Raw genomic sequence first — 25,209 nt, forward strand, 5'->3', positions numbered from 1 at the left:
ATCATAAAGTATCTGTAGACAAACATCTTGCTGTGACTGGATGTCTCTTGAGCTAAGACTTTAAATAAGAAAGTAATACTAATATTATCTGTATTCGACTGTAAAAACTAATTTAAACGTTTGCCTTTTACTTTGATACATAGAACTGTGATGTTTTTCCTTTTGCAGTATGTTAAATAAGACAGAAGGTGGCACTGCAGCAAAACTCATAGCTTTTCTCTTCAGTTCCTGTTTAGAGGAAGGAATCAGGCCGAGGAAACATTTCCTCTATATTAAGACACAGTCTGCTTTCTGACCAAGTCTCACTGTATTTGTAGCTCTAGCTGTAAGTGATACTGATATACATAGCACTTCACTTGAGTATTATTAAGTACTGTTGTTGAATAATTTAATCTATAACAGTGCATCATATTAAAAAGGCTGTTCATCTGTTTTTTTTAATGTGCTATCTGAACCTGTCACATAACTAGTATCTGACGTCAAATAAATTTGGAGGAAGACGTACATTATTTCCCTCTAAATTATAGTGGAGTAGAAGTATAAAGTAGCATGAAATTCGAAATACTCCCTTGAGTACCTCAAATTTGTACTTTAATTACTCTCCTTGAGTAAGTGTTCTTAGTTACAGTACACAAAAGTTGTAACAGGACACATAGTCTCATACAGGCTCATTGTAAAGAGGAAAAATATGTTAACTGAACTGAAAAGAGAGAATTTGATTTGGGACACAATCCATCAAGACCTGTCTTCTTCTTCAGTTTCACAGTTCTCTCCTGACTATTCAGCTTCCTGTGTCCTTGACCACCAGGACGCCCTTATCTATATAATTATAATGCACATTTATATTTATCAATAAATTGCTATGATGCCTCCAACGTTTGTATGGACAGCATATCATTTATATTAACATTTCAACTCAGGTCTAGACCTTCTCTTTATAATATTATTTTACAGAGACCCAAACAATTCTCACTACGAGCAAGCGACAGTGGTGAGGAAAACCTTCCTTTTAAGAGGCAGAAACCTTGAGGACTCAGGGTGGGCAGGCATCTGCCTCGATCGGTTGGGTTCGGGAGAGACAGAGAGAAAGAGAGAGTGAGCGACCAGGAGAGAAAGAGAGAGAGAGCAAGAGATAACCAGGGGAAAAGACCACCATGCAATAATAATAATGACAGCTGCAGCAGCAGTAACAGCAGCTATAATAATGTTAATGGTAGCTGTAGTGCTACTATTCAGTGCTATCATTTCATTAGTAGCAGATTAGTTCTAGAAATAATTATGTCTGCTGTCATATTCTTCATTTGACAGGCTTTTTCTTCATTTTGTCAGTTCCATTGGAAACAGTAAACAGAAAATAATAATGAAACTTGGGACAGCTTGAGGTTTTTCAAGTTTTATTTCTTTGTCTCATCACTCTTAAGCGGAGTTACAGTAGCTCTGCCTCTCAGCTTCCTCCTTCCACTGGTGATTAAGCCTTGAAAAGACACCAACAAGGAGATGGATACAGTAGTTACCATAGTACTGAGCCATAACGACACATCTAAAGTGGCAGTGGGAGGTGGAGAGGGGCACACGGACACAAATACTGTCACCGACCAATCGTCTTGTCATTAAAGGAAAAAAACAGAACACTCAAACGCACTGTTGCCACTGCCTACATATATTGTAGAAGAGCTAAGGGCTGTGATGCTATGACTGGCTATGGGTGGGACTTGTGTGTAAAAGAGAAGAGAGGGGTGGGAGGATGGCTGGGGTGGTCCCTTTCTGACTTCCTTTCTGGACAGGAAGTGTCTACTCCTTGGTGTGCATGTACATCAGCAGGTCAGCGACGCGGTGGCTGTAACCAAACTCATTGTCATACCTGGAGAGAGAGAGGGAGGGAAAAGGAAAAAGAAAAATTGAGAGATAGAAAAATGAGGGAATACAAGGAGGAGATATTAAATGATCAGTTTTGAAAAGATACAACTTCTTTACGTGTGGGACAGGACGAGAATTTTAAAAACTAACCAAGAGATGAGCTTGACGAAGTTGTCGTTGAGGGAGATGCCAGCGCCAGCATCGAAGATAGAGGAGTGGGTGTCACCAATGAAGTCGGAGGACACGACCTTTCAAAACACAAAACACACTACAAGTCAGATATTGTGTCGCCAGACAATACATGACCAATTGCAAATTACACAATCACAGTCAATTCTAATTGAGGACTCAGAGGTCATGTTGTTTAATATCTCTTTACATGTTTTTGAATAAAATAAATCATTGTTGACAGGAATTATCCCTATTAGCCCTTGCCTTATTACCTACCCGTACAGTGTAGTGAATTAACTTACCTGGTCCTCAGTGTAACCCAGCACTCCCTTCATGGGCCCGTGTGCGGCCTTCTTGACTGCTTCCTTAATCTCAGCGTAAGATGCAGACTTGGAGAGACGGCATGTCAGGTCAACCACTGACACATCAGCCACTGGCACCCTGAAGGCCATGCCTGTCAGCTTACTATAGAGAGAGGACAAAAGAGAGACATTTGACTTTTTTGGTCTTTCTCAGCTTCCTTGCCACAGTTAACAAAGGCTGATAACAAATGTGTCTGTCCTCACCCGTTGAGTTCAGGGATGACTTTGCCCACTGCCTTGGCGGCACCAGTGGATGCTGGAATGATGTTCTGGTGGGCACCGCGGCCATCACGCCAGGCCTTAGCGCTTGGACCATCCACTGTCTTCTGGGTGGCTGTGTATGCATGGACTGTGGTCTACAGAGGAGAATGTCATATTACACACATTCATTTTCCTTAGTGTCTGAAGTCTCTAACATACATTTAAGGGTAAATATACAGCACCACCTATGAAAAATCAGGTTTGGACATGAACTCTGATTTACTATGACTTACCATAAGAGCTTCCTCAATGCCAAAGTTATCATGGATGACTTTGGCCAGGGGGGCCAGGCAGTTGGTGGTGCAGGAGGCATTGCTACCGATAGAATGATAGACAAAGTCACTAACTTCCAGACTATATTCAGTTTTCTAACATAAAAAAAAGATTTCCTGCATCTAAACCTTTAAAACATGTTTGTATGTATTCGTACTGTAATGTACAGTGCAAATGCATGTCCAAGACTAAAGGTACATTACCTGACAATGGTCATGGAGGAGGGGTCGTATTTGTCCTCATTGACTCCCATGACAAACATTGGAGCATCAGGTGAGGGGGCGGACACAACCACACGCTGAGCTCCACCCTGGATGTGAGACTGTAGTTGACCAAGACATTAAGAGAGAGTACAGGTTAGAAACTGGACCATCTGGCAGTCTGTGTGTATTTATCTGTCTGTATGTTCATGTGTTTATGTGCGTAGGTACATACGGAGGCCTTCTCCACACTGAGGAAAACTCCAGTGGACTCGACAACGTACTTGGCTCCAGCACTGCCCCAGGGGATCTCTGCTGGCTTCATGCTACAGTCAAAAAAAGAACAGTTAGCACAAGATGAAATGATTACAGTGTAATGTTAAATAAGTGACACCAAAATACTATAAAAGTAGAAACAAAGATACAGAAAAAGAGCACAAGTTACATCTAGTGCAAAAGAAGTGAGGGGTGATGGTGGGGGCTAATCTTGTTAGAACAGTAGATCCTGTCCTTTCTAAATTACTGTGCAGAGCCTGTTTGGATAATTTCATGTTAGTAATGAACAAAGGATAATTTTTCAATTAACATCTTGTGATGTCAAGGTTAAGAGCCTAATGTGGTAAAAACTGGAGACACAAGGAGGGAAAGCTCACTAAAGAGGATCTGTGGAACAGGAATGTCTCTTCTATAACCCTGCTGTTTGTTGGTATTGCCTTTTGCAGACAACAGTCCATTACTCAATGGACTAAAACAACAGCCGGTACAAAGGGTGGAGGGGGGTAAGGAGTGAGCCCCGAGGCAGCAGACAGCCTCATTCCACTGCCAGGAATCCACTCAGGATATTAAAAACAAAATGGAATAAATTACCTCACCTTAAAAATGGAAAATAACATGTCCAATAATTCAAAGTGAACTCTTCAATTACAGACCTCTCTGCTTGATGTCATTCAGTTAGCAACGCTGCTGATATCTGACGTATGTGCAGCAACATCCACTAACCCCCAATCATCATCATCACTTACCACTGGAAGACGGAGATGGCATTGCCGTCAACGATGAGCTTGCCATCCTCGTGGGAGACCTCACCATTGTAACGGCCGTGGGTGGAGTCATACTTGAACATGTAGACCTAGGTGGCAAGAAGTAGATGATGGGGTTATTAGTGTGAGGAGTGAAGAGGGTTTCTGGTTGTTTCATCACAAAAATGAAATTAATAAAAATGTATTTTATATTATTTAATATTTCATACTTTTACTATTTAATATTTAACACAATGCCTATACAGACTTTTTGACATTTAATTTTATTGTTTGAAATAAGCTACAGAGAAAACTTATTCAGTTTAGTTTAGTTTGAGTTTAAAATGTTGTGAGACATTGTTGACATGTCACTATGGCTCAGTTTTAGTTGTAGATTTTCTGTTTGTTATTTTGTAAAGCAGCCTTTTTCAACAGTATACAATTGAGACTTGAATCTTGTGTTTTTACCTGATATTTTAAATGAGTTATTATGATATAAATTTCATTCAACAGGCATTCCACTGGATTTTAATACATTTTCTGAATAATTTGTGTTATGTAAGTATGTGTATAAAAGTTTTCTCACCATGTACTGCAAGTCAATGAAGGGGTCATTGATGGCCACGACCTTGATGCCCTTCTGAAGGCAAGCCCTCAGGACCAGACGGCCAATACGACCGAAACTGCAGTGAGGGGAAGGAGGGAGAGAGAGAGAGAGAGAGATTAGTAATTGTCGTTTGGGCAAAATGGTGGGAATCTTCGTCAGGATGTCTAAATACTCCTGGGACCTTACATTAACCTCACATGAATCTTCCAACAGACTCAAACTGTGATGCCTCACAATCAGCTCAGAATCAAACAGTGGTTCTCCTACCATAGAGAAGACCTGCGCAGTAATACCCATGTACAGTTAGAAATCATGAGTTCCTCCTTTTTATTCCTGTTTCATACTAAAAGCTTGTCAGTGGCTTGAAGGCCTTTATTGTGAAGCAGCTACAGGAGGTGAATACTGAGTCATGGGGCACGTTTTTGTCAGATCAGTTTAATAAATATTTCTATATTATATATTATTATATATGAAAATTAATTTAAAAACAATTTAAGTCTAAGAACAAATGCATTTTCGGTCTGCTTCATAACCATTTACTAATCACCAGAAATTGTTGTGGAAAAATAGATAGAATAGATATTCCCAAAATATGCTTCACTGACATCCTATCCTGATTATCCTAAAATCAATCAGTACCATCCTGTTTATAAAATGTGCATGTGTTTCCAACTCACCCATTGATTCCAACACAGAGGTCTGACATGGCTGCTGTTTAGGGGGTGTGGAGTTACCTGGCAAAAAGAAAAAACAATGACATTAGAAAGACAACTACCACTGAATAATGAAAATGCAGGTTATCCACTCTCACTTAGTTATGTCCTCTAGCTGGCAACAAACTCGGTGAGACCGATCACTGCAGCTGAATAATGTAATGCAAATTTCTTTTCTTTTTTGTTATTGAGTTTAAATATAAGCTTGACAACAAAGACACAAGCATACAGAAGTGCTTAAACAGAGGCAAACTGATGCCCTGGCACCAGGAGGTGGCAAGTTAGTTAAGTTGCTGGCAACATACAATGAACCTGTGTGTGTTTGTATGTGTTGCCTGGTGTAATGTGACCATGTCTAATCTGCCTCTGTGGTCTGAACCTTCTGCTCCTCAGGCCTTACAAACCACAAAAAGAGTCTGTATCTGTTGATGTGTGTTGAAGGGATAATATGTCACTATTTGCTATTATACAACAATTATGTTTCACTCTTTTCTCAATTTGTCTACTGCTATATTCCTCAACTTTTTATATTATAGACTGCATCACACTGTTAGCACTCGTCCTTTCCTCCCCTCCCTGTGTGTCTACCTCTCCTCTTTCTCACCCTCACTTTTCATTCACACAGGAGACCCACTTCCTTCATGGGGTTTCTCATAAAATATGACGCATTTGAAAATTCTTTGTGGTGCAAATCTTAAAATCTACCCTATGCTGTTATTTTGTTTCACAATGTCAGCTGTAAGGTCTAAATAACGTGCATAAAGACTGGCAGCAGTAGCCTCACAGGACATGGACAGCCAGTGTGATGCATTAGCACAAAAGAGTGAAAAAAACACCAAGGTGGTACCCTGGTGAGCAGAAAACTTATGAAGCTGATATAACAATATGAGCGAGCTGCTGGTTGAGGGTGAAATAGCAAACTGAAACTCTGGAAGGGGGATGACTGGGTATATCATCAGTGACGGAAAAATACAGACTGCCAAATAGTGTTTTACGTGCATCTTCTGCAGGAGTAGGGAGGTGTTGCCTCAAGCAGGGACATGTTTAGAAAACAGTGGGATAAGAAGGGAGGGAGAAAGCGGTAGCTATGTAACGCAGCAAAAAGAGACTTGTCTGCTGACTGAAAAGAAAGGAATCCTGGCCTTGACTCAACTATGTGACCTCCTTTCTCCTCTGCTTTCCTCTCTTTTTCTTACTGAACACTCATCTCCTCGTCTCTCCTCTCCACACCTCCTCTGGCCTCTCCTTCCACTTTTTCTGCTCCTGTCTTTTCTACCAATAACTTCCCTTTTCCTTCCTTCTCTTCCTTTATCTTCTCACCAACTCCTCCTTGTCCTCTTCTCTGCTGTGCTTTGTCTGCCTATGTTAACAGGGATAAACACTCTTGGATATCATATTCAGCTTCCCAAATCTAAACCAAGTCATGTGACTTTTTCCTTCCAACAGATGAACTCCAGATACAGATTTTGGGTTCAATACAGCAAACTGATCATTACTAACAGTAGCTGTAGGTATCATATCTATAAGATTAGACAACTTTACAGACACTATAATGTGTATACAAATACATAGATATGATAACTCAATAGTATTAACCAGCTAGCCTGCCCAGTAGCTAAGGTGTGTGTGTGTTTGTGTGGGACAGGCAGGTAGAGTAAGTAAGGGCAACGCAGATTGTCCTTGAAACTGGTTGGATGTCGTTTTAGACTACTGTAATCTCCTTATCTGTTGTGTGTGTGTCTCTGTGTGTATGTGTGTGTGTGTGTGTGTGTGTGTGTGTGTGTGTGTGTGTGTGTGACTGCATATGTGTGTCTCAGTGGGGAGCATGTAGGACAGGCTGTCAATCTGGTGAAATGCATTGTGGGAGCACTTTAAATAGACTAAAGGGGCAACCAGATTAGGATAAATGATCTCTCTCATTTCTCCTAGACACTGTCAAACATGAATGTGGAAAATCTGAACCTGGATTTATTTACGTGTTATTAAACACAAATAGATGACGTTCTAAATGACTCGATGACTTTTTTGCCAGTCAAAATCAATTTATTGAACAGTTCACCCGTTTCAACCATCAGATCTCTAAAAGGTTCATTTATAGTGTATATTTGTTTGACCCCATGTAGCATTTTGTGTGCCTTTTTTTCAGGGCAGAGCAGCCATTTTGTGTTCTGCTGCTAGCATAATACAAGGTCACCAATGAAGAGAGGGGGAGATAGGGAGAGAGAGAGAGAGAGAGAGAGAGAGAGAGAGAAAGAGACATTCATACAGTACGATCAGGCTCTCACATTTCTGTCCCTCCTCTCCTTTGTACTTGGTTCCCAGTGTTACCTATTGTGTATGAAAGACTGCAGTGACATCTCTTTCCTCTCTTCTGAACTCCACTTCCTCCTGTTGCCTGTGCACTTTTGCACAATTTGTCTCACTCTTTGGTTTTCTCTCTCTGTACCTCTTCATTTTCTCTAAATAAAAGAGTTCCCCTGTGTTTTCCAAAACAAAATGGTTGCTCTACTGAATATTGTAAAATGGGTCGGGACCAGGAGTAGTGGAGCTACATAAGAGAACTAGTGGGACTCAAAACAAGCAATGTAACTTTCCCTTAAAACTATGAAAATGTGTATGAAGAGTATGTTTAAAAAACCTGACAAGTAGTAAGACTGAACTATAGGGCAGGTGCATGTGTGTGTGTCGGTCTGCCTGCATATACTTTATGATACACCCCCTTCATGTCCGTGGTAGTATGACTAATCAATGGGAGAATAGGAAGGTGCTACAATGGGCACCCGCTGCTCCGTAAGAAGTTAATTTCCGACACTTGGATGGACTTGAACTCCACTGAGTCAAGGTGAACAAAATTCTGGTTTATTGTGAAAGCCAAAGGTATGAGACATTTAGTAGTTCAGTTAAAGAGCAAAGTGATGCAAACAACCAAGACTTAATTTCTGATGATTCCTGTCATGGTGAGTGATGTTAGAGGGGAAGCTCTGAATGTTGTTATTATATAAGATAACAATATCACAGGACCATGTGAAATGAAATTGAATTTTAGAGTCATATTATTGTGTAGTTTTACCATGAAATATGTAAAATATGTTCGTAATAAACTTTTAAAGAAATAACAGCAATAATTCCAGACCGGCCATTTTTGTTATATCCTAGTAAACTATCTGATTCTATTTTAACAATAGAAAATCAACTTCATAGCCCACAGCTCTGGCCACATTTCCATCACACAGTCCTGCCCCTTTTTTTTTTTTTTAAAGTATATTTTTTGGGGCTTTTTATGCCTTTATGATACCACAGTAGAGAGAGACAGGAAATGGGGAGGCAGAGAGAGGGGGAATGACATGCAGTAAAGGGCTGTCCGATGCGGGATTCAAACCAGGGCCGACTGCAGCTTCTACATATGGGACGCCTGCTCAACCCACTGAGCCACTTGACACCCCAGTCCTGCCCCTTTTGACTGTAGACCAATCAGCCCTGATCTAGTATTCAGCACATACTCTGAGGACACTCAGACAGACATTTCCAAGCTCACAGAGGAGGCATTGTGCAGAGCGGAGCAAAAAAGTTACACGTTGTTAACAGCAACTCACAATCTGCTGATGCTCATTAAAATGTAGGAAGAGGAGGCAGACACACAGTCAGACATATGAACGGCAGTAAGGTTCCATCAACATTTTTCATCATGATTACTGTTGGAAAATCAATTGAGCAGGGGCTTTCTAAAACTCACACATTTCACTTTTGCTCATGCTTGAGTTGAACACACAGCAATCACAGTGAATTTAATTTTGCTCAAAGTGAGTAATGTTCAGTAGTAGTGTTTGCATGTGATTTGTCTGCACTGCTGGCACTGCTGTGAGCAAAATGTATGATTCAGATTTCTGCAGTGCAGCCACCTGCCCTTATGACTGGCTGAACAGCAAGTGGGACTGAGACCAATCAAAGAAGAGACACTTGTTCCTTATGAGTAAAAAGGGAAATGCATCCATCCAGTCTTTCCTCCGTGCTCTATATATCTCGCAACTTCTTTTTCACCAGCTTATGACGGAACCGTTAATCACCTGACGAGTGGTGCAATCATGTCCTTGGTAAGAAAAAGGGGAAGAATCAGCCAGTCAGAGTAGCTTTAATAATGTTTAGTCGTCAATGAAGAAGTACAACTTGTAACTCATTTTTCTCCTCTTTCCACAAATCTTATTATGTTCATTCATCCATCCCTTCATCCTGATGCTACTTCTTTCATTTAATGTTAGAGTTACAGTCCTCTCCTCTTCCACCTGCATTTCATTTGCTAGTTCTCTCAATTCTGTTTAATTTCTCCCATGATTTATTCTCATCTGTCTCTCCCTGCTGTTTTTGGCTCCATAAGTATTATACCTCTCCTCCCCTTTTCCCCACCATCCAAACTAATCATTGAAATTCATGTCCCTATTTGACTGTCCTCACCACTCTTTGTCCGTCTGGTCACCCTCATTTACCACAACCCTACCCTCCCTCTGAGCTGCGACCCATTGTCCTCACACAAACGTTTCACCGGTGGGGGCGCAGGACAGGGTCGGAATGCTTATGTTGATGCATGTGCACTAGAGGGACCACTGGGATAAGGTTGACTCATAACCAGTCGACCAGAAAAGGACAAAGACTACAGGCTGCATCAGGTGGTAAAATCTCAAAAATTAGACAAATCTGTTGGAGTGAGTGGGGGGGGGGGGGGGGGGGGGGGGGGCATGACACAGCATTTCACTTCTGCCAACATCTCCTCTGATGTCAAGCACCAACACCTGGCCAAAAAACACTAATTCCTCTTTTCTCTGTGATATCTCAACACTCTTTGTGTGAAGTCAGTTACTTTCTACTAACCTTTATATGGCCTTAAGTTTTTGAGGCGCACAGACAGTCTACTGTCAATCTTTCCAACAGTATTATCGTTCACATACAGACAGAACACAGACTAAACCATTTACATAATTCATTATGGTGATTGAAACCTGCTTATTTAGTATTCAGACAGGCTGTTACTCATTCTTTGGGTTGCCTTGGCTTGTGTACTGATTGGGAATTTGATTTTTGATTTTGTTAGAGAATGAAAGAACTCACTAACTATGCTCTCGTTTCCTGCCCACTACGCCACTCCCCCAGCCTTCCTCCTTAGTCCGCCCAGCGTCTCTTGCCTATTCAAACCGTCCTCTAGCTCCCTATTCCTGTCACACCCTCTTTCTTGCCAGTGTTTTTCCACTGCAGTGGGTTGATTGGCTAGAGGCCAGACAGACTATCCAATTAGGCAATGTTTTCTCTTCTAGCCCGCCTTATAGTGAATCCAAGAAATAAAATACATTACAGACAGTAATACACTCCTATATGCACACACAAATGAATCTGAGTCATACTTTCAATGTCTGTAGCTTAAAGAAGGGTGGGTGGTTCTGCTCATCTGTTGTTTCTTCCCCTTCTTAGCAGTATACCTGCTTCCTCTTGTTTTATGGTCTCATCACTGAGACAATGTCACTTTGCTGCCCTAAACTAGTCAGTTAAATGTCCAACACCATCACATCATCAGTGCACACACACAACACCACAGGCTGTGTCCTACTCAGCAGGCATGGCCTCCTGCTGACAGGAGCAGATAAGAGCTCCACTGTTACTACTAGATATTTAATCAGTGACAATTAACATGACAAGCAGCCACTACATTTATAAAGGGATGATAGCTTTATGTATTCCCCCGAACCAAATACACAAACACAGACCTGGGCTAATGAAATTAATAGGATGAGACTTACTACTGGGGTGTAACAAAGACTTGTCCATGCACACAAACATGCATGTGCAAATGTGCACACAACACACTCACAATCATGAATTAGTTAAAGGTGTGCTGTATCAAACTGCAGAGGACTCAATACGACATAGACATGTGACCACTCTGCAGAGGTAATGCAGGACCACACACACACACACAAACACACTGCCCATAGCCCTATGAGCTTGTGTCAGCAAGTAGACAGATACCTTCTCAGGGCAATGGTCCTGTCTATCCCCTCGATCCTTCATATCATGCTAGTTATGCAAACATCTGTACCTTTGAATAATCACTATACAAAAAGAGCCAGGCAAAACTGCTCGATTGTACTAGTAGGGGCCTTTTATGGCCCACTTGTGTATGCCCCTCCCTCGTGTAGGGTTTATTTCCTTAAATTGGTAATGGTTAGACACAGAGTGCTGAGTCACTCTGGAGTTCCTTCTCTCTCACACACATCCTGGACAAGATGGCTGGTTGATAAGTCAGCTGCAGAGAAAAATCGAGAAGGACACTCATACTAACCTCAGCCTGGAAACAACCACACTACTTTTAAGTGGAAAACTTGTGTCAGTCTAGAAAAAACAACTCATAACAACCTCACAAGGGATGAATGACTCAAATCTTTATGTAAAATAGTCTCAGGACATAACTTACATCTAATAGCTGTGATTACCCACTAACTGCAGGATGCAGTAAAATTATCTGTGTTGATTGTGAACCAGGCAGCCTGGCCTGAGAGAGAGGAGGAAGATTCTCTGACATGACCAACATGAGTAACATGCAGACACTAATATGACAGAAGAAAAATATAGCATTTTATACTTCTTGCACTAGGTCACAGAGAATTCAGTCCACATCTGCTAAATAACATGGCTGCAGTCCTTGTTAGCCGGGAATAACATGTCCTGTGTGTTGTTAGTGTGATCCAGATAATCTCATCGCCTAATGGTTTACTCCTTGCTCAGCAAATCACACAGTCACTGACATTTACATTTCAGGCATTTAGCTGAGACCTGATCTACAGCAGTCACAAGAGCGGAATGAATGTCAAAGTAAATAGACATGACGAGCCAACAACTTCTGTGTATTACATGGAATTAATATCCTAGGGTTTGTATTTATATTTTATTAATAATAAAATAATGATGCATCTTATAACAGGTACATTCTTGGCTCATACTATTGCCTTCCATTGGCCTTTTATTGATATATCAATATAACATTTAACCACAGAAAATACACTTACAAAACTTGAAAACCAATTTTAATTTATATTCACATGAACTAGATTGGATGTTGGGTAATGAAAGCCTATTCTACTTAAAGTAATATATATGCTGTGGAGAAATTAATCTGGAGACTGTTCATTGAAAACACTGCAAAAATAATTGCAATCTGCTGATGCATGGTACTTCACTGCTAATTTTGTTCCAAATCTATGATCATGGGGCCTTAAAATTGAAGAAAAGAACAAATCTTTGACTAAAGTGCTCAGGGGGCATTTATTAATAACCTTCTGTTATCCAGAGCATGAGCTATGAGAAGTGACTCCCCGTCCCCATGTCTAGTATTGGTAACATGTTGATAAAAACAAAGATTAGAAGCTGCTCAGCATCACTACAGCAGCCCTGGGCCTGCTATGACCTTCCTCAGCTGGAGTGATGACCTTCAGCAGTGAGGCAAGGCCAGACATGGCTGCATCATACCACACCTACATAAAATGAATTAAGGTAACTGCAAACAAATACTGATTTCCACAATAATTATTGTTACCATTAAAAAATAATGCTGGATACAAAAAGTGATTATGAGAGACATTAAAATGTTTGCACAATAGGACTGTGTGGTTTCCAGGTTTAAAAAATAAACTGGTTAAAAGAAGAAAAAAAACCTTATTAATTGGTTATTCCGTTTTCTAATCAACCCCGTATTGCACTTATATACCGTATCGTTGATTTAGTAGCTAAATGAATTTCAGATGAGCTGTAATTGTGTCGTTTTTAAAAACACAGAGCTTTTTGCAAACCGCATCAACAGGTTTGTCGAGTCTGGAGTCTGCGGCAGAATCATGCGACTCCACGCTGCCCCTCTGCCCTACAAATGCATCACAGAGAGGCTTTCAGCACTCCTCTTTCATCTTTCGACATCAAATAAGCCAAGGTTATTCATTTGTTCCGTTTCGTTTCTTACACCACCATGACATCTGTTTCCCGTCATCGCGAGAGTAAAATTCATCTAATCTAATGGCGCAACGACGACAGACTTCATGATGAAGACCAGGGGAGGCACGTAGCTTCACCTCTATTCACGTACTCATTCACTCCGGATATCAGCTTCATTGCACTCAGTGCACCACTACAGCGGCAGTATTACTGTCAGGTTTTACTGTAAACCTATTTTCATTCAAACTTCTACCTACAGAGGCTATTTTTAAGTATTCTGTTGCGATAAACGCGGTAGTATATATTTTTGTATTAAGTTACGTAACATGGAGACTAATCCACTTCCGCAAAGATGCAGCATTGGGAGCTGCCAATGTCACGTTACCCGCTCTGTAGGACGGCTTATCTTCAGATGAATGACTTATACATTATGAATGGACCGTTATTAAAATACGCAGATTTTCGGTCGAAAAATGAGCCCTTCCTTGTTATTATAAGTACTTCTAGGAGTTGCAGGATTTAGTTGATTTTGGTGTAAGCTAAATGATGCAACAAACGGACTCAAGCAGAAATCATTACACAACAACCAGCCTCCCTTTAGATTGCAAGGCCATGGCCGCATCCCCTCCCATCCTCGCCTTCCTCTTCCTGTACCATTAATTGCATTGCATCCTGCGAAAGAGACTGCTGTAATCATGCTAACGCTTTATGAGCCCTGAGCTGTCCCACACTCATCCTCTCACTTTAAACGGATACGTGGCTGATTAAAATAGAGCTGGTAGTTAGCTTATATGAAATTCACTGTACAGGCTACAGGGTTGCCACTAGCTTCCGCATATGTCGGTTGCGGCTTTGAGTAACGTTGGTCTCAGGAAAATATGCGACAAATTTTAACAGTAAAGATGAAGAACTGTAATTTCAAACTTCATTAGTGTTTGGTAACCAAGCTGATGTGTGCAACGACAGATAAGATAACATTTGACGCTGAAATGAAGGCTGACTGTGTGTGAAACAATTGAAATGTCCTCAGTTTAGATAATTTAGGCAAAATTGTGTGGTCTAGTCGTTGCAGCAGTTTCTGTACACTGGAGGATAAATCGGTGTAGCAGCTTACCTCAACGCTGATGCTTCAGGAGTCTGTGTGCGCAGTCTACAGTCCCACCTTCCGTTTTTATACAAGACACGTGCCTCGGGGAGCCTGGTCGCCCTAGCGACGTGACGTCATGTCATCCTCTGCTCCTAGAGTCCATTCGGAACGAGGGACTGGTCACGGTCTCTAAACGGCTGCCATAGTAACTAGAGGGATGAAACACTGGTCTGATTAAAGTCTTATTCACATAACTTGTCCATATGGTAGACCTGAGGGTTTTGTCTGCGATGAAAGGTAATATTTATCACAGAGAAAGACGGAAGCAGACAGAGCAGAGATACTGAGAGACACTGGCAGGATGCCACGTGGAGGTGATGGGGAATGATGAAGCATTTTGTCCCATCCCCACCACGTACAGAGCTGGGCACGTGGACGTGATGAAACACGGTGGGAACATAGCTTGATACCACGGTAACAGCTATAGATCACAATATCCACAAGTAATAGTGCTCATGTAACTGGTAGGAGGCTACGTGTGGCACACATGCTGGACTGCTTGGTCTATACAGGCAAATGTTTTATAACCAGGCCCCCTCTGTGCCTTGATCTGTGCAGGACTGTAGAGGGGATCGCCTATGGATGCAGTGTGTGTGTCTATGTCTGGGTGTGTATGTATACATGTATGGATGGATGCAGCACTGTTATGTAAGAAGTCATTACAAGTCACGTTCCCATAGAGAAAAGCTGTTCTCCTGCTAAACTGGCACGATGAATTGTATATTTGGATTTAACACAGTATAAAATAAAATAGAGGATGAAAAAATAAAGAACAGGAATCCATTTTAAATACTCCTGCCTTTTGCTCTGTTGTATTATTTTCAGTTCTATACCTCCTCTCTTTTTCGTCCTCTCCTCTCCTCTCCTCTCCTCTCTTCTCCTCATGTCGCATCACGTGTCAGACTGAGAAAAGCGTACGTGAGGGAGGATGCGTACACTAGAGTAACATGGGAAATCCCTGTAGTGCAGTGCAACTAGGAGGGAAAACGTTGACCAACATGACTTGCACACATCACGCCTCTTGTATTTCGTCATCTCTGATTGGCTTTTGATTTCTGCATTGTAAAGCAGGATTGGGTCATACATTTTACAAAGCGGATCCTGCTCCAGTTTTATTTTTATTCCCATAAGTGGTTTAGTTTTGTTATTATTATTATTTAGTTTTATTTTATTTTACCTCTCGGGGACTATATGTAAAACATGAAGGAACGCATCCTTTATATGGTATAGACCACAGACCTATCTGAGACCTATATGCGACAAACAGCGCCCCCTATCGATCTATCTTAAATGCCTACCCATTTACAGGTTTATCAAAGCATTTATGCAACACCAAGTCTAGTTTGAGAAAAGATAATCAAGTTCAGGTCATTCTCATAATTTGTTTAAAGTGTGTCCATGCTGGATGTTGGATATAATTTGTGTTTTTATTTTTATGTATTTAGTTTTTCAATGTAGAAATACAGAGTGGGCTAGTTTTTTTTAATTCAAAAATGTTCACACTTTAGCAACACCACTGACGACCAGAAGTAAGAGTATAGCTCCATCTGCTGGACAAACCACGATTCTACACACCAGTATTAGTGCTCAATCTTCCTGTTTTTTTTGTTGTTTTTTTTCTCTTATGTTCCACCAAGAGAAACAGACACTAAAGTGTTGTGCTTTTTAAAAGAAATTTCACATTAAGTCTTTTGTGCCTAATACTCTTTGACGCCTCTATTTCTATGCCAACATACAGATGGTGACAAATTAAAGGAAGAACCTGAAAAATGAGTGGAGAAACAGGGTGACAATGTTCACATCCAAAGGGCATGAGGGGTGACTGAATGGTTTGATGTGAATCATTTTCTATGGCCTACGCAAGCACCACATCTCAACCCAGTGAACACCTGTGGGAGATTTTGAACTCATGTCTTAGACTGTGCTCTCCACCACCCTCATCAAAACACCAAATGAGGGAATCTTTTTTTTAGCAAATTTCTTAGCAAATGGTGGCCCAACACCTTACTAAAACACTTTGTGTTGGTTTTTCCTATAATTTATTACCAGTCTGTTTTTTTGGACAATGAACTACTTGCAGTATGAAGGAAGCTTCAAGGTGGTTTTGTAGAAGACCTCTGTTTGTTTTCAAAGTGGAACTCTTGCGTTTGTGGTGCTCACTGCAGTGGAAACATTTTATTTTATCCATGGAAAATACTGGAAAGTTTCAGATTGGAAAAGACAGGAAGTTGTTGCAAAAGCAGTGAATTTTGAACCTATCATTATGTGTGATCTGACCCTGCAATGGGTCTCGACGCTCCAGAGAGGCCCTGCTGTAATTCTATCCAGCTCTGTACAAGGTGAGGGAGGTGAAAGGGACAAGGACACAACAAGCAGTGCAGGGCAGTGTGGAAAGACAACAGAGCAGGAGTAGTTTGAATTCTGTTTAATAAATGTTGGACTACATGCTCTTGTCAGTGTCTGACACACTGGTACTGTTGTGGATATGTCACACGGTGGCACAGGTGTTATTAGGTTAGAGCAATCACTTTGCGAAGCCAAGTGGAGCAACTATGTAGTAAATTAATGTTAATAGCAACTATATAACAGACAGCCAAAGTATGATAGCGAGGTAATGGTGTGCATTTTACTGTTTTATTGTCACAAATAACATGTCAGGGCCCACTATACATCTCTACTGGCACCGTGAGGGTAATATAGTCTCACTACCCATGTCATTTCTTCTTTGTGCACCGGGGGGCGATCTTGACTTTACAGTAAAACAGTTACATGCAGTATAATCAATGGAGGATCAGTGTTGTCTTCCTTTCTCTTTCAGTTGAATCTGATTTTACAGTAATGAGGGTCTGTGCCATCTGAGAACAAATCTTAGAATGAATAAATATGAAAATCTTAAAAGCATTGTCTAATGAAGACACCAAATAACCCCTATATCTGTTTCATATGTGAATTCGAATAAACAATAAATCATTTATCATATTTGATGTAACATTAACAGATACATACATACATGTAGACTGTATCTTATGTGCACTGTTTCTGTTATGCTGACGAAGATTTCAGACCTTCCATGACATGAACAAGGTTTAGAAAATCTACAATCTACGATCTACGTCAAATTAAAAAAATGTATCATTTAATATGTTAATCATGAATTATGGGAAAGAAACTGCTGACAATATTGCACTTGTTTCATAACTCCAGACTATTTAAAAATTTAAGAAAGACATTTTTAACCCATCTTGGATGTAACAATCTCTGCACCTTATTGTACATGATACCTGTAATAGCACAAAAAGCTAAATATGCTCGTTGTTGCGGTGAGCTCTGCATCATCTTTAGGTAAAAATACTTACTCTCTCAAAAAGTAGAGACTCACAATATACACACAATATATTACAGTGCAGTAAAGTTACCATGTAGAAGGAAAACACAATCCATCACAGATTGCACACGTAAACGAGAGGATTCAACAACTACTTTTGCAGATGTTATGTAGTTCATTTATTGATCAGATACGATCACAGATTAAGAGAAACATCTGTGATATTTGCAGAACATAGATCATGGTGTAATGCAGCCTTGTTTGTCATCACAAAGTCGACTTTTCTTGGATATTTTTCATTATTTCTATCCTCTACACACCATGGATCATATCTTCAAGAGGGAAAACACCTGTGTAGCAGAACAAAGTATTTATTGATATTTAAACTTTCTTATATAAACTGTCAGCTGAAAGGAGCCTCTAGCAAAATGACAAATCTTTCATATACACCTCCTACCACAACTTTACAGGAAATTTAGGTCTGAGCAGAGGTGTGTGGGTGTATGTGTGTGTGTGTGTGTGTGTGTGTGTGTGTGTGTGTGCGGATGTGAGCATATGAGAGTTCGGCCTTTCCTTCATACACAACACTGAAAAAACAAACCATTTGTCATTATAATTCAGACTTTTAAAATAATTTCCACATGTTCCAGTTATGTCAGGGTTTTAATAGCTAGAGCATTATGCCTAATTTTCAAGTTTACATTACTCCACACATATGATTATATCTCATGAAGTTTTTCTTCACATTCTCAACCCGCTGCAAGTGATTTAAGACAACCCTAATGCTGTGAGCTTGAACAGTTCAACACACTGAGCCCATGGTACCATTAAAACAACCTCCTGACCCCCTCAGGCAGAGAGCTGGCCCTCTCTGATAATATTTTCATAGGCTGTGAATTATAAGTGTTTAAAGGGGCACTAATCGCAAAGGTGCACTCATGCCAAGAGCTGCTTAGCATCAGTAAACCACAAAGTCTGCATAGAGGGCCTAGAGGGCCAGGTTTTAGCCAAAGTTAAAACATTCATTATAACAATTATTTTTTATGGCATATCTGACTTTTAAGAAAGTATACAGTGGAAAATAAAAGGAAAGATGGGAAGGATTGGGGATGAAATCCAGCAAAGCCATCTTTAGTCTGATTTAAACCCTTGACACCACTTATGCGTAGCGTGTGCCTGGGGCTGCTGAATTTTCCAGAAAGACCAGAAACGGCGAAAGGCAGCAGTAGCCAAAAGGTGAGGAGACCACTTGAAGGTAGAAGGTTCTTGGCTTGAATCCTTGTGGTGGCTGAATAAATCTGTCGAGGAAAGTGAATGATTGTCCTCTCTGAACAGCTAAGACAAGAACATCGAGGATCGAGGTTCTCCTCAGGAGAGTGTTTTACCTGCGTGGAAGTGCACGGTGGCCAACAGGATGAGACTGTGGTTGAAGCCTCTAGCCTCTAACCGTATGAATGTGAGGGAGGAAAGAGAGCAGGTGAAAGGTTTGCCTCCGGATGAGTTATGAGGCAAATATCATGTTGGCCTCAGTGATATGTCAGGAATTTCTAATGTCACATTAGAGGTACATTACAGTTACTTTAGCTCTATCATATGTCCAAAAAATCTGTTTTTTAAATCCCATTCTCATTGCAAATGGAATTATTTATATACATAAAAAACTTAAAAAATAAAATGTCTCATCCTCATGAGGATTTAAAAACTTTATCCTGAGGCATATTGAAGCACTTTTAACTTTTACTGTATCTGGAATTTGTTTATTTGTCCATTCAGATGCCTTGATCTCCATGAATAATTATTTAATTATTTATAATAATTTTCAAATTGAATTTATTTTGTAATTGGTTAGGCTGTATTTATGTGAAGCATTTATAGTTTGCATTTAACAACATGTATAAAACTGTCTTTCCAATGGACAGTTCTTTTTTCATTCTTACCTGCCTTCCTTCCTACCTGTCTCTCTTCCGTATACATCTCTTCTACTTCCTCTCCAGCCTCTCCCACGCCACTGTTTTCTTTGGCCTGGCATTGAGGGACTGGAAGTGTCACCTCATCACAGCAGAGTTTTGTTTCCCTTGGAGGCTGCAGTAGGATGTCTGTTAATCTGATCTGAAATCCTCAACCTGGATTTGGCAGCTTCTTACAAACACTGCTGGCTCTGAACCAACTCTATGAAGCCCGTCTTAGAGCGTTGTCTATCTGAGAGATAGACTGCCTGTAATAACTCTACAATCAGACTCAGCAGTGTGTAGGACTCTGCCAGTGTTAACCTTCCCTTACTTTGGCTGGGTTTTACTGTGGAAGTAAACCAAGGTGTTGTGCAATAAAAGTGTTCTCAGATTCCACTGAGCTGCCACAGAGATGGATTCAACATTATGATAGAAAAAGAAAAAATATTTGAATGGTCAATCATCTTTCAGTCACATACAGTGGGCAAACCATGTTTATTCTGCACAGGAACTAAGTGTATCTGCTAAAGGCATGCATGAAAGCAACGGCTTAGCTACAGGTGTACAGTAGTCCTATAAAAAATCACAATCCACTCTCTCCTGTCAAAACCATAATATCACTGTCTGAGCCAAAAGTTCTCCTGCTCATTTAAATCCATTACAAAATAATGCCGCTAAAAGGATTGGGCTGAAATATCCACGTCTGCTGGCAACATTTTCAAAGTTGCCTTGTAGGTCTTGATCTTGTGAAAGTAGTTATATAAATCCTTTTGTGGCGTCGCTTGAGGCAGCATTGGTTGAGTCTGAAGATGACAGGTTTGAAATGAAAAAAAAAAAGTGAGTTAGAAAGAAGTGAGCTCACCAGACGTCTGTAGCCCACCCCTCATCTCTGCTACATCAGCTGCTCCTGGCATCACACATCTGAATTGAATCTCTAACCAAACTTTCAGCGGGGGAGTTGCTTTGTGGGTAATGTAGGAACCAAGTAAGAGAAAAAGACAATATCTCTTGTTCTGATGCAACAATTTTAAAACTTCTTTAAAAAAAAATTGTCCATTATGAGTCTGACGGTGATAAAGGAGTCGAATGCTAAATCATGGGAGAATTCTTTTACCTGCATTGAAGTGAATCTTCATCTTTATCTCTCTTTCATGTTGCTTTTTTCCATTATCTTTAGTTTTCTTTGTTTTTTTTTGTACCACTTTATGTTCCTCATTGCAGTTTCTCAGTCTCATTTTGTCCTTGTTCCTTGATATTCAGACCGTTTTGAATCAGTAGTTCACTTTTTTTGTAGATGACAAAGTTTGGCTGTGGCAAGAAAAAAAAAGAAACACACCCAGTTATGTGTTCACATAGGTAAGATGTGTGTGTTATGTGGTGTGTATTTTAGTGCATGTGCAACATCTAATTAGTTTTCCAGTTGGGGAGTTGGGGCTATGTTGTGTGTTTCTTTGTGAGTGTGTATGTAAATTTGTTCAACCACTTGTCGCGGTTTGAATTCAGCACAAAAGAGCGAAAGTTCAGTCATATAGTGGTTTGGTTGGATGTCAAGGTGAAGGTTTAAACGATCAAGAAAGTCAGTGGAATGCCATCACAAACGGCTGCGAGAAATGTGATGAGTTTGTGTGTGTGTGTGTGTGTGTGTGTGCGTGCATGTGTGTGTGTGTGCGTGCGTGTGTGTGTGTGTGTGTGTGTGTGTGTGTGTGTGACTAAAATGTGGTATGGCAAGGTTAAGACGACATTCTTGAGAGTACAACGTGTCTCTTCTCTTTTGTTCACCTTCTGTCAGAAACATCAGGTGGGTCTCTGGAGAGATGAGCAAACGTTCTTGGATGAGCAGAAAGAGAGGGGCAGAGAGGGAGTCAGAGAAAGAAAAAGAGAGAGAAAGATGAGCAAACTCTTACCAGAATAGATAATGGCTTTTTCTGTGTAACAGCTAATTTTAGATAGAAAGTAACCAGTAGCTTACAAGTCCAAATACAGTAAGTGGAATCAATTCAGCAGACATGCTTTTTGTGATGATAGCACTTCAACCAAAACTAACACATTACTAACAAGACATAAAAACCCTTTAATAAATGTTTTTGAGCAGCTGTTAAAACAAAATTGAGTCAATCTTTCTCACCACTGAATTTCAAAACAGTGATTCAAATGTCACTCCTCACTGATAGGTGTTTCAATAATGCTTTGAAACTACAACGTAACAATAGCCAATATGATAACCTTGGAATGATATGGTGAGAAAAGCTACAGACTGGGCCTTTAAGGTAGTGAAAAGGTTATTTGTCAAGATTTTTTCATGTCCTAATACATTTATCACAACGTACTGTAAGATTTTTTTTTTTTTTTTTTTTAGTCGAAGCTTCCACAAAATGACTTCATGCACTGTCCTATAATAATGAAGTTTTTATGCTTGTGTTTTATTGTTCAAATATTGCATGTAATGACATGTTGCATATGGAATAGCAAAAGTACAATATAGGTTACTTCTTTCAGAGCAAGAGCTGTTCTGTATATGATGATAATAGTATCTAATACATTCTTTATACATGACACACCAGAGTTGTTGAGCTTTGACATTATTTGACAGCATTATGAATTCAAGGTTTCCATTTGAAATAGGATTGCATTGGTTTTTCTAATCTTAAATTATGGCCTCTCCCAGGATGGTATCAAGTAGTTGCTCATTGAATGACACATTTAATCCTGACTGGGTGAAGGACAGACTGCATCTATGTATTTCAATCTTACTGCTAATTAATAACACCTTATTTTTAAGATCTTAACCAGGAAAAATTATGATGTGCTCAGCACTATATGTTATTAATAATGAAACACATATACTCAATAAACTATGAGATACTACGTGTTTAAACAGCTGCTTCTCCAGCTATAACTCTTCTCCTCTTTCCTCTCCTTTACACGTTTTTCATTTCCCATTTCTCTCCTCTGTTATTTGGCTATTTGTCTCCTTTCTTCTTTCAATATTGGGATTCAATCATACCTTGATTTCACTCATCCTATCCTCCTCTTTCCTCTCCACTCACCTCCTTGCATCAACACTTAGTCCTGCGTGTGACCTCTCTCCTTTGTTTCACTCCTCATCTTTCCCTCTCTCTCGTCACTATCACATCTGCCACTTAGTAAATCAGAGACTGTTAAGTGTATTAAACACATCGTCCGGCGGCCGGCCACCCATGAAATATATCCAATACTTTCCCTCTTTTTTTCGTTTTTTTTCTATCGCTTTATCGTTATTTCTCCGTGTCTCCTTCCCTCTTTCCCTTGTCCTCCTCTTCTCTTTCACTTAATTCTGCCTATTTATTTTTACTGCCTTTCTTTGCTTCTTGTCTCACACTTCATCTCTCAGTCTCTCAGCGCTGGTTTCTGTATGTCTGTGTGTGCGCGTGCCTCTGTATGCTGATGTAATGTGTTTGCCTTGGGCTGCTCTGCACTCCTTGACAAGTATATGGACCAAAACGTGTGATAATGTTTACCCAGACATCTCCCTTAATTGGCTGTTTAGATGTCCAAATACACTAATTCACACTTGTAAATTCTTGAGGAAAAGGACCAATAACTGAGCTGGAGATCCGGGTCGCAAGCAATCTGCACTTCAAGCGGATTCGTTGATATTATTTTTCAAAAGATTGAATGTCCAAGAGGCCGTGCATGCTTTCTGTAGCTGCAAGTTCAAAGCTCCAACCTGCTTTGTACTAACTTAAAACACTGAAGGGGGAAGAGAGATTTGCCTCCCTCCCACCCTACTCCCCCTGTTTCTGAATTCACACTGAGGGATGCTTCTTCCCTGCTGCTCGGGATGATGTACAGTATGTTCAGCAAAGAAACTGATTTGTTACGGGCAAGCACAGTGGAGTATCACATTTGTCATAGGTCCTGGGGCCTCCTCCTCTCCGTTATATCCAGACACACACCTTCCCTCCTCCATCAAACACTCTGTTCTGGTATGATTGAGGTTGACATGGTTGCTCTGTCAGACAGGAGTCAGACCTTGACCACCTGTGTAGCTTTCTACCGCTGAACCACCAACAATAACAAACCTTCAAATGTGAATTTGTTCCACAAACGTAAGTAAAATTGCTTGGATAACTCAGAACCACAAAATATAGTCTGTTACTTGGGCTATTTTGTGGTTGAGGGGACAGTAATTAGTGGGCCCCTACACTTATGAGCCTAGTGTACGCTCTGCACTTCTGACAGTTATGGTCAAAGGTAAGAATTAAGAAAAATATGTATATTGTGTGAAAATTATTCAGTTTTTCCTATAAAGAAAAAATGGTCCCTCATATTTTACTCATGCTGTGGTCATAACAGTATGTACATATGTGTTTGTAAAAGCAACAAGCCAATAAACTAAACACTTCAAATCTTCATTACATTGCTATATCAAACTAAAGGAATTCATTCTGACAGTAAAACATACAGAAACTGATAAAGTAGCTCCATATAACTTTGTGAACTTGAGGTTTCTATCTATCTTTTTGTTTTCAAATCCAAATGTTGCCAGCTGCACACCCACAGTCTATTACTGAAAGTGTTAGACTGCCGAGCCTGAACCCACGTCGGCAGCACACGGCCTCGGCCTGCTCAGCCACAGATCACCTTGTTAGTCTTGATTTCAGGTTTTGACCCAAACCTGGAAGTTCCATCTGTGTGATTCACTCCAAGGCTGACTGAAGGATCAGGTTGCCCCTCTGGCTTCCTGCGTGTGTATGTGTGAGTGTACCTGTGTGTATTCGCATGCGCTTTTTGGCGGTTGTCTGTATATATATACTACATGTGTATGTATGAATGCACTTGGTTTTGTATTTGTACACGTGTGTGGATATCTACTGTACGTGTGCGCGTGTGTCCTTGCGTGTGTGTGCTGAACGAGGGCTAGAGGCATGGGTTGAGGAGATTGATTGATGGTCCTGGAGGGACTCGGCAGCTGGAACAGAGAACACCAGACAGACGGACAGACGGATGGAGAGAAGCGGGGGAATAAATCAGAGACGAGAGGAGAAAAGGAAGGTGGCTGGAAGCGTGGAAGACGGAGAGAAGAGGAGAGAGGAGAGGAGAGAGGAAAGGAGAGATGAGGTGGAGGGGGATCATAGAAAAAGACATTTGTCCAGCCAAACAAATTCTTCAGAAATGATGTGATGTAAGATTTCAATAATAGCCCAGTAGGCTGCAATATGTGCCGTCATTCAGAAATGCCAGGAGACCATAGGAAATATCATATAATACTAATGTATCTGACCACAACCATTCTTGACTGTGTGCAGACACAGACAGACAGACAGACACATGCACACACGCAGACACACGCAGATACACGCAGACACACACACACACAC

General features: G+C 40.5%; 1 protein-coding gene across 1 annotated transcript; it reads right to left on the reverse strand.

Annotated features, from left to right (window-relative positions):
• Window positions 1-1,377: 1,377 nt before the first annotated feature.
• Window positions 1,378-14,636, reverse strand: gapdhs (glyceraldehyde-3-phosphate dehydrogenase, spermatogenic). The gene is made up of 11 exons (XM_056380861.1): window positions 14,543-14,636; window positions 5,428-5,484; window positions 4,730-4,826; window positions 4,147-4,253; window positions 3,360-3,450; window positions 3,128-3,246; window positions 2,885-2,966; window positions 2,595-2,746; window positions 2,331-2,493; window positions 2,008-2,105; window positions 1,378-1,861 (listed from the first exon to the last, which is right to left on the reverse strand). The coding sequence occupies exons 2-11, from the start codon at window positions 5,454-5,456 to the stop codon at window positions 1,792-1,794; spliced, it is 1,008 nt and encodes a 335-aa protein (XP_056236836.1). The 5' UTR covers window positions 5,457-5,484; window positions 14,543-14,636; the 3' UTR covers window positions 1,378-1,791.
• Window positions 14,637-25,209: the final 10,573 nt, after the last annotated feature.

Source organism: Seriola aureovittata, chromosome 7 (genome assembly GCF_021018895.1).
Source record: "Seriola aureovittata isolate HTS-2021-v1 ecotype China chromosome 7, ASM2101889v1, whole genome shotgun sequence".
Taxonomy (NCBI): Eukaryota; Metazoa; Chordata; class Actinopteri; order Carangiformes; family Carangidae; genus Seriola; species Seriola aureovittata.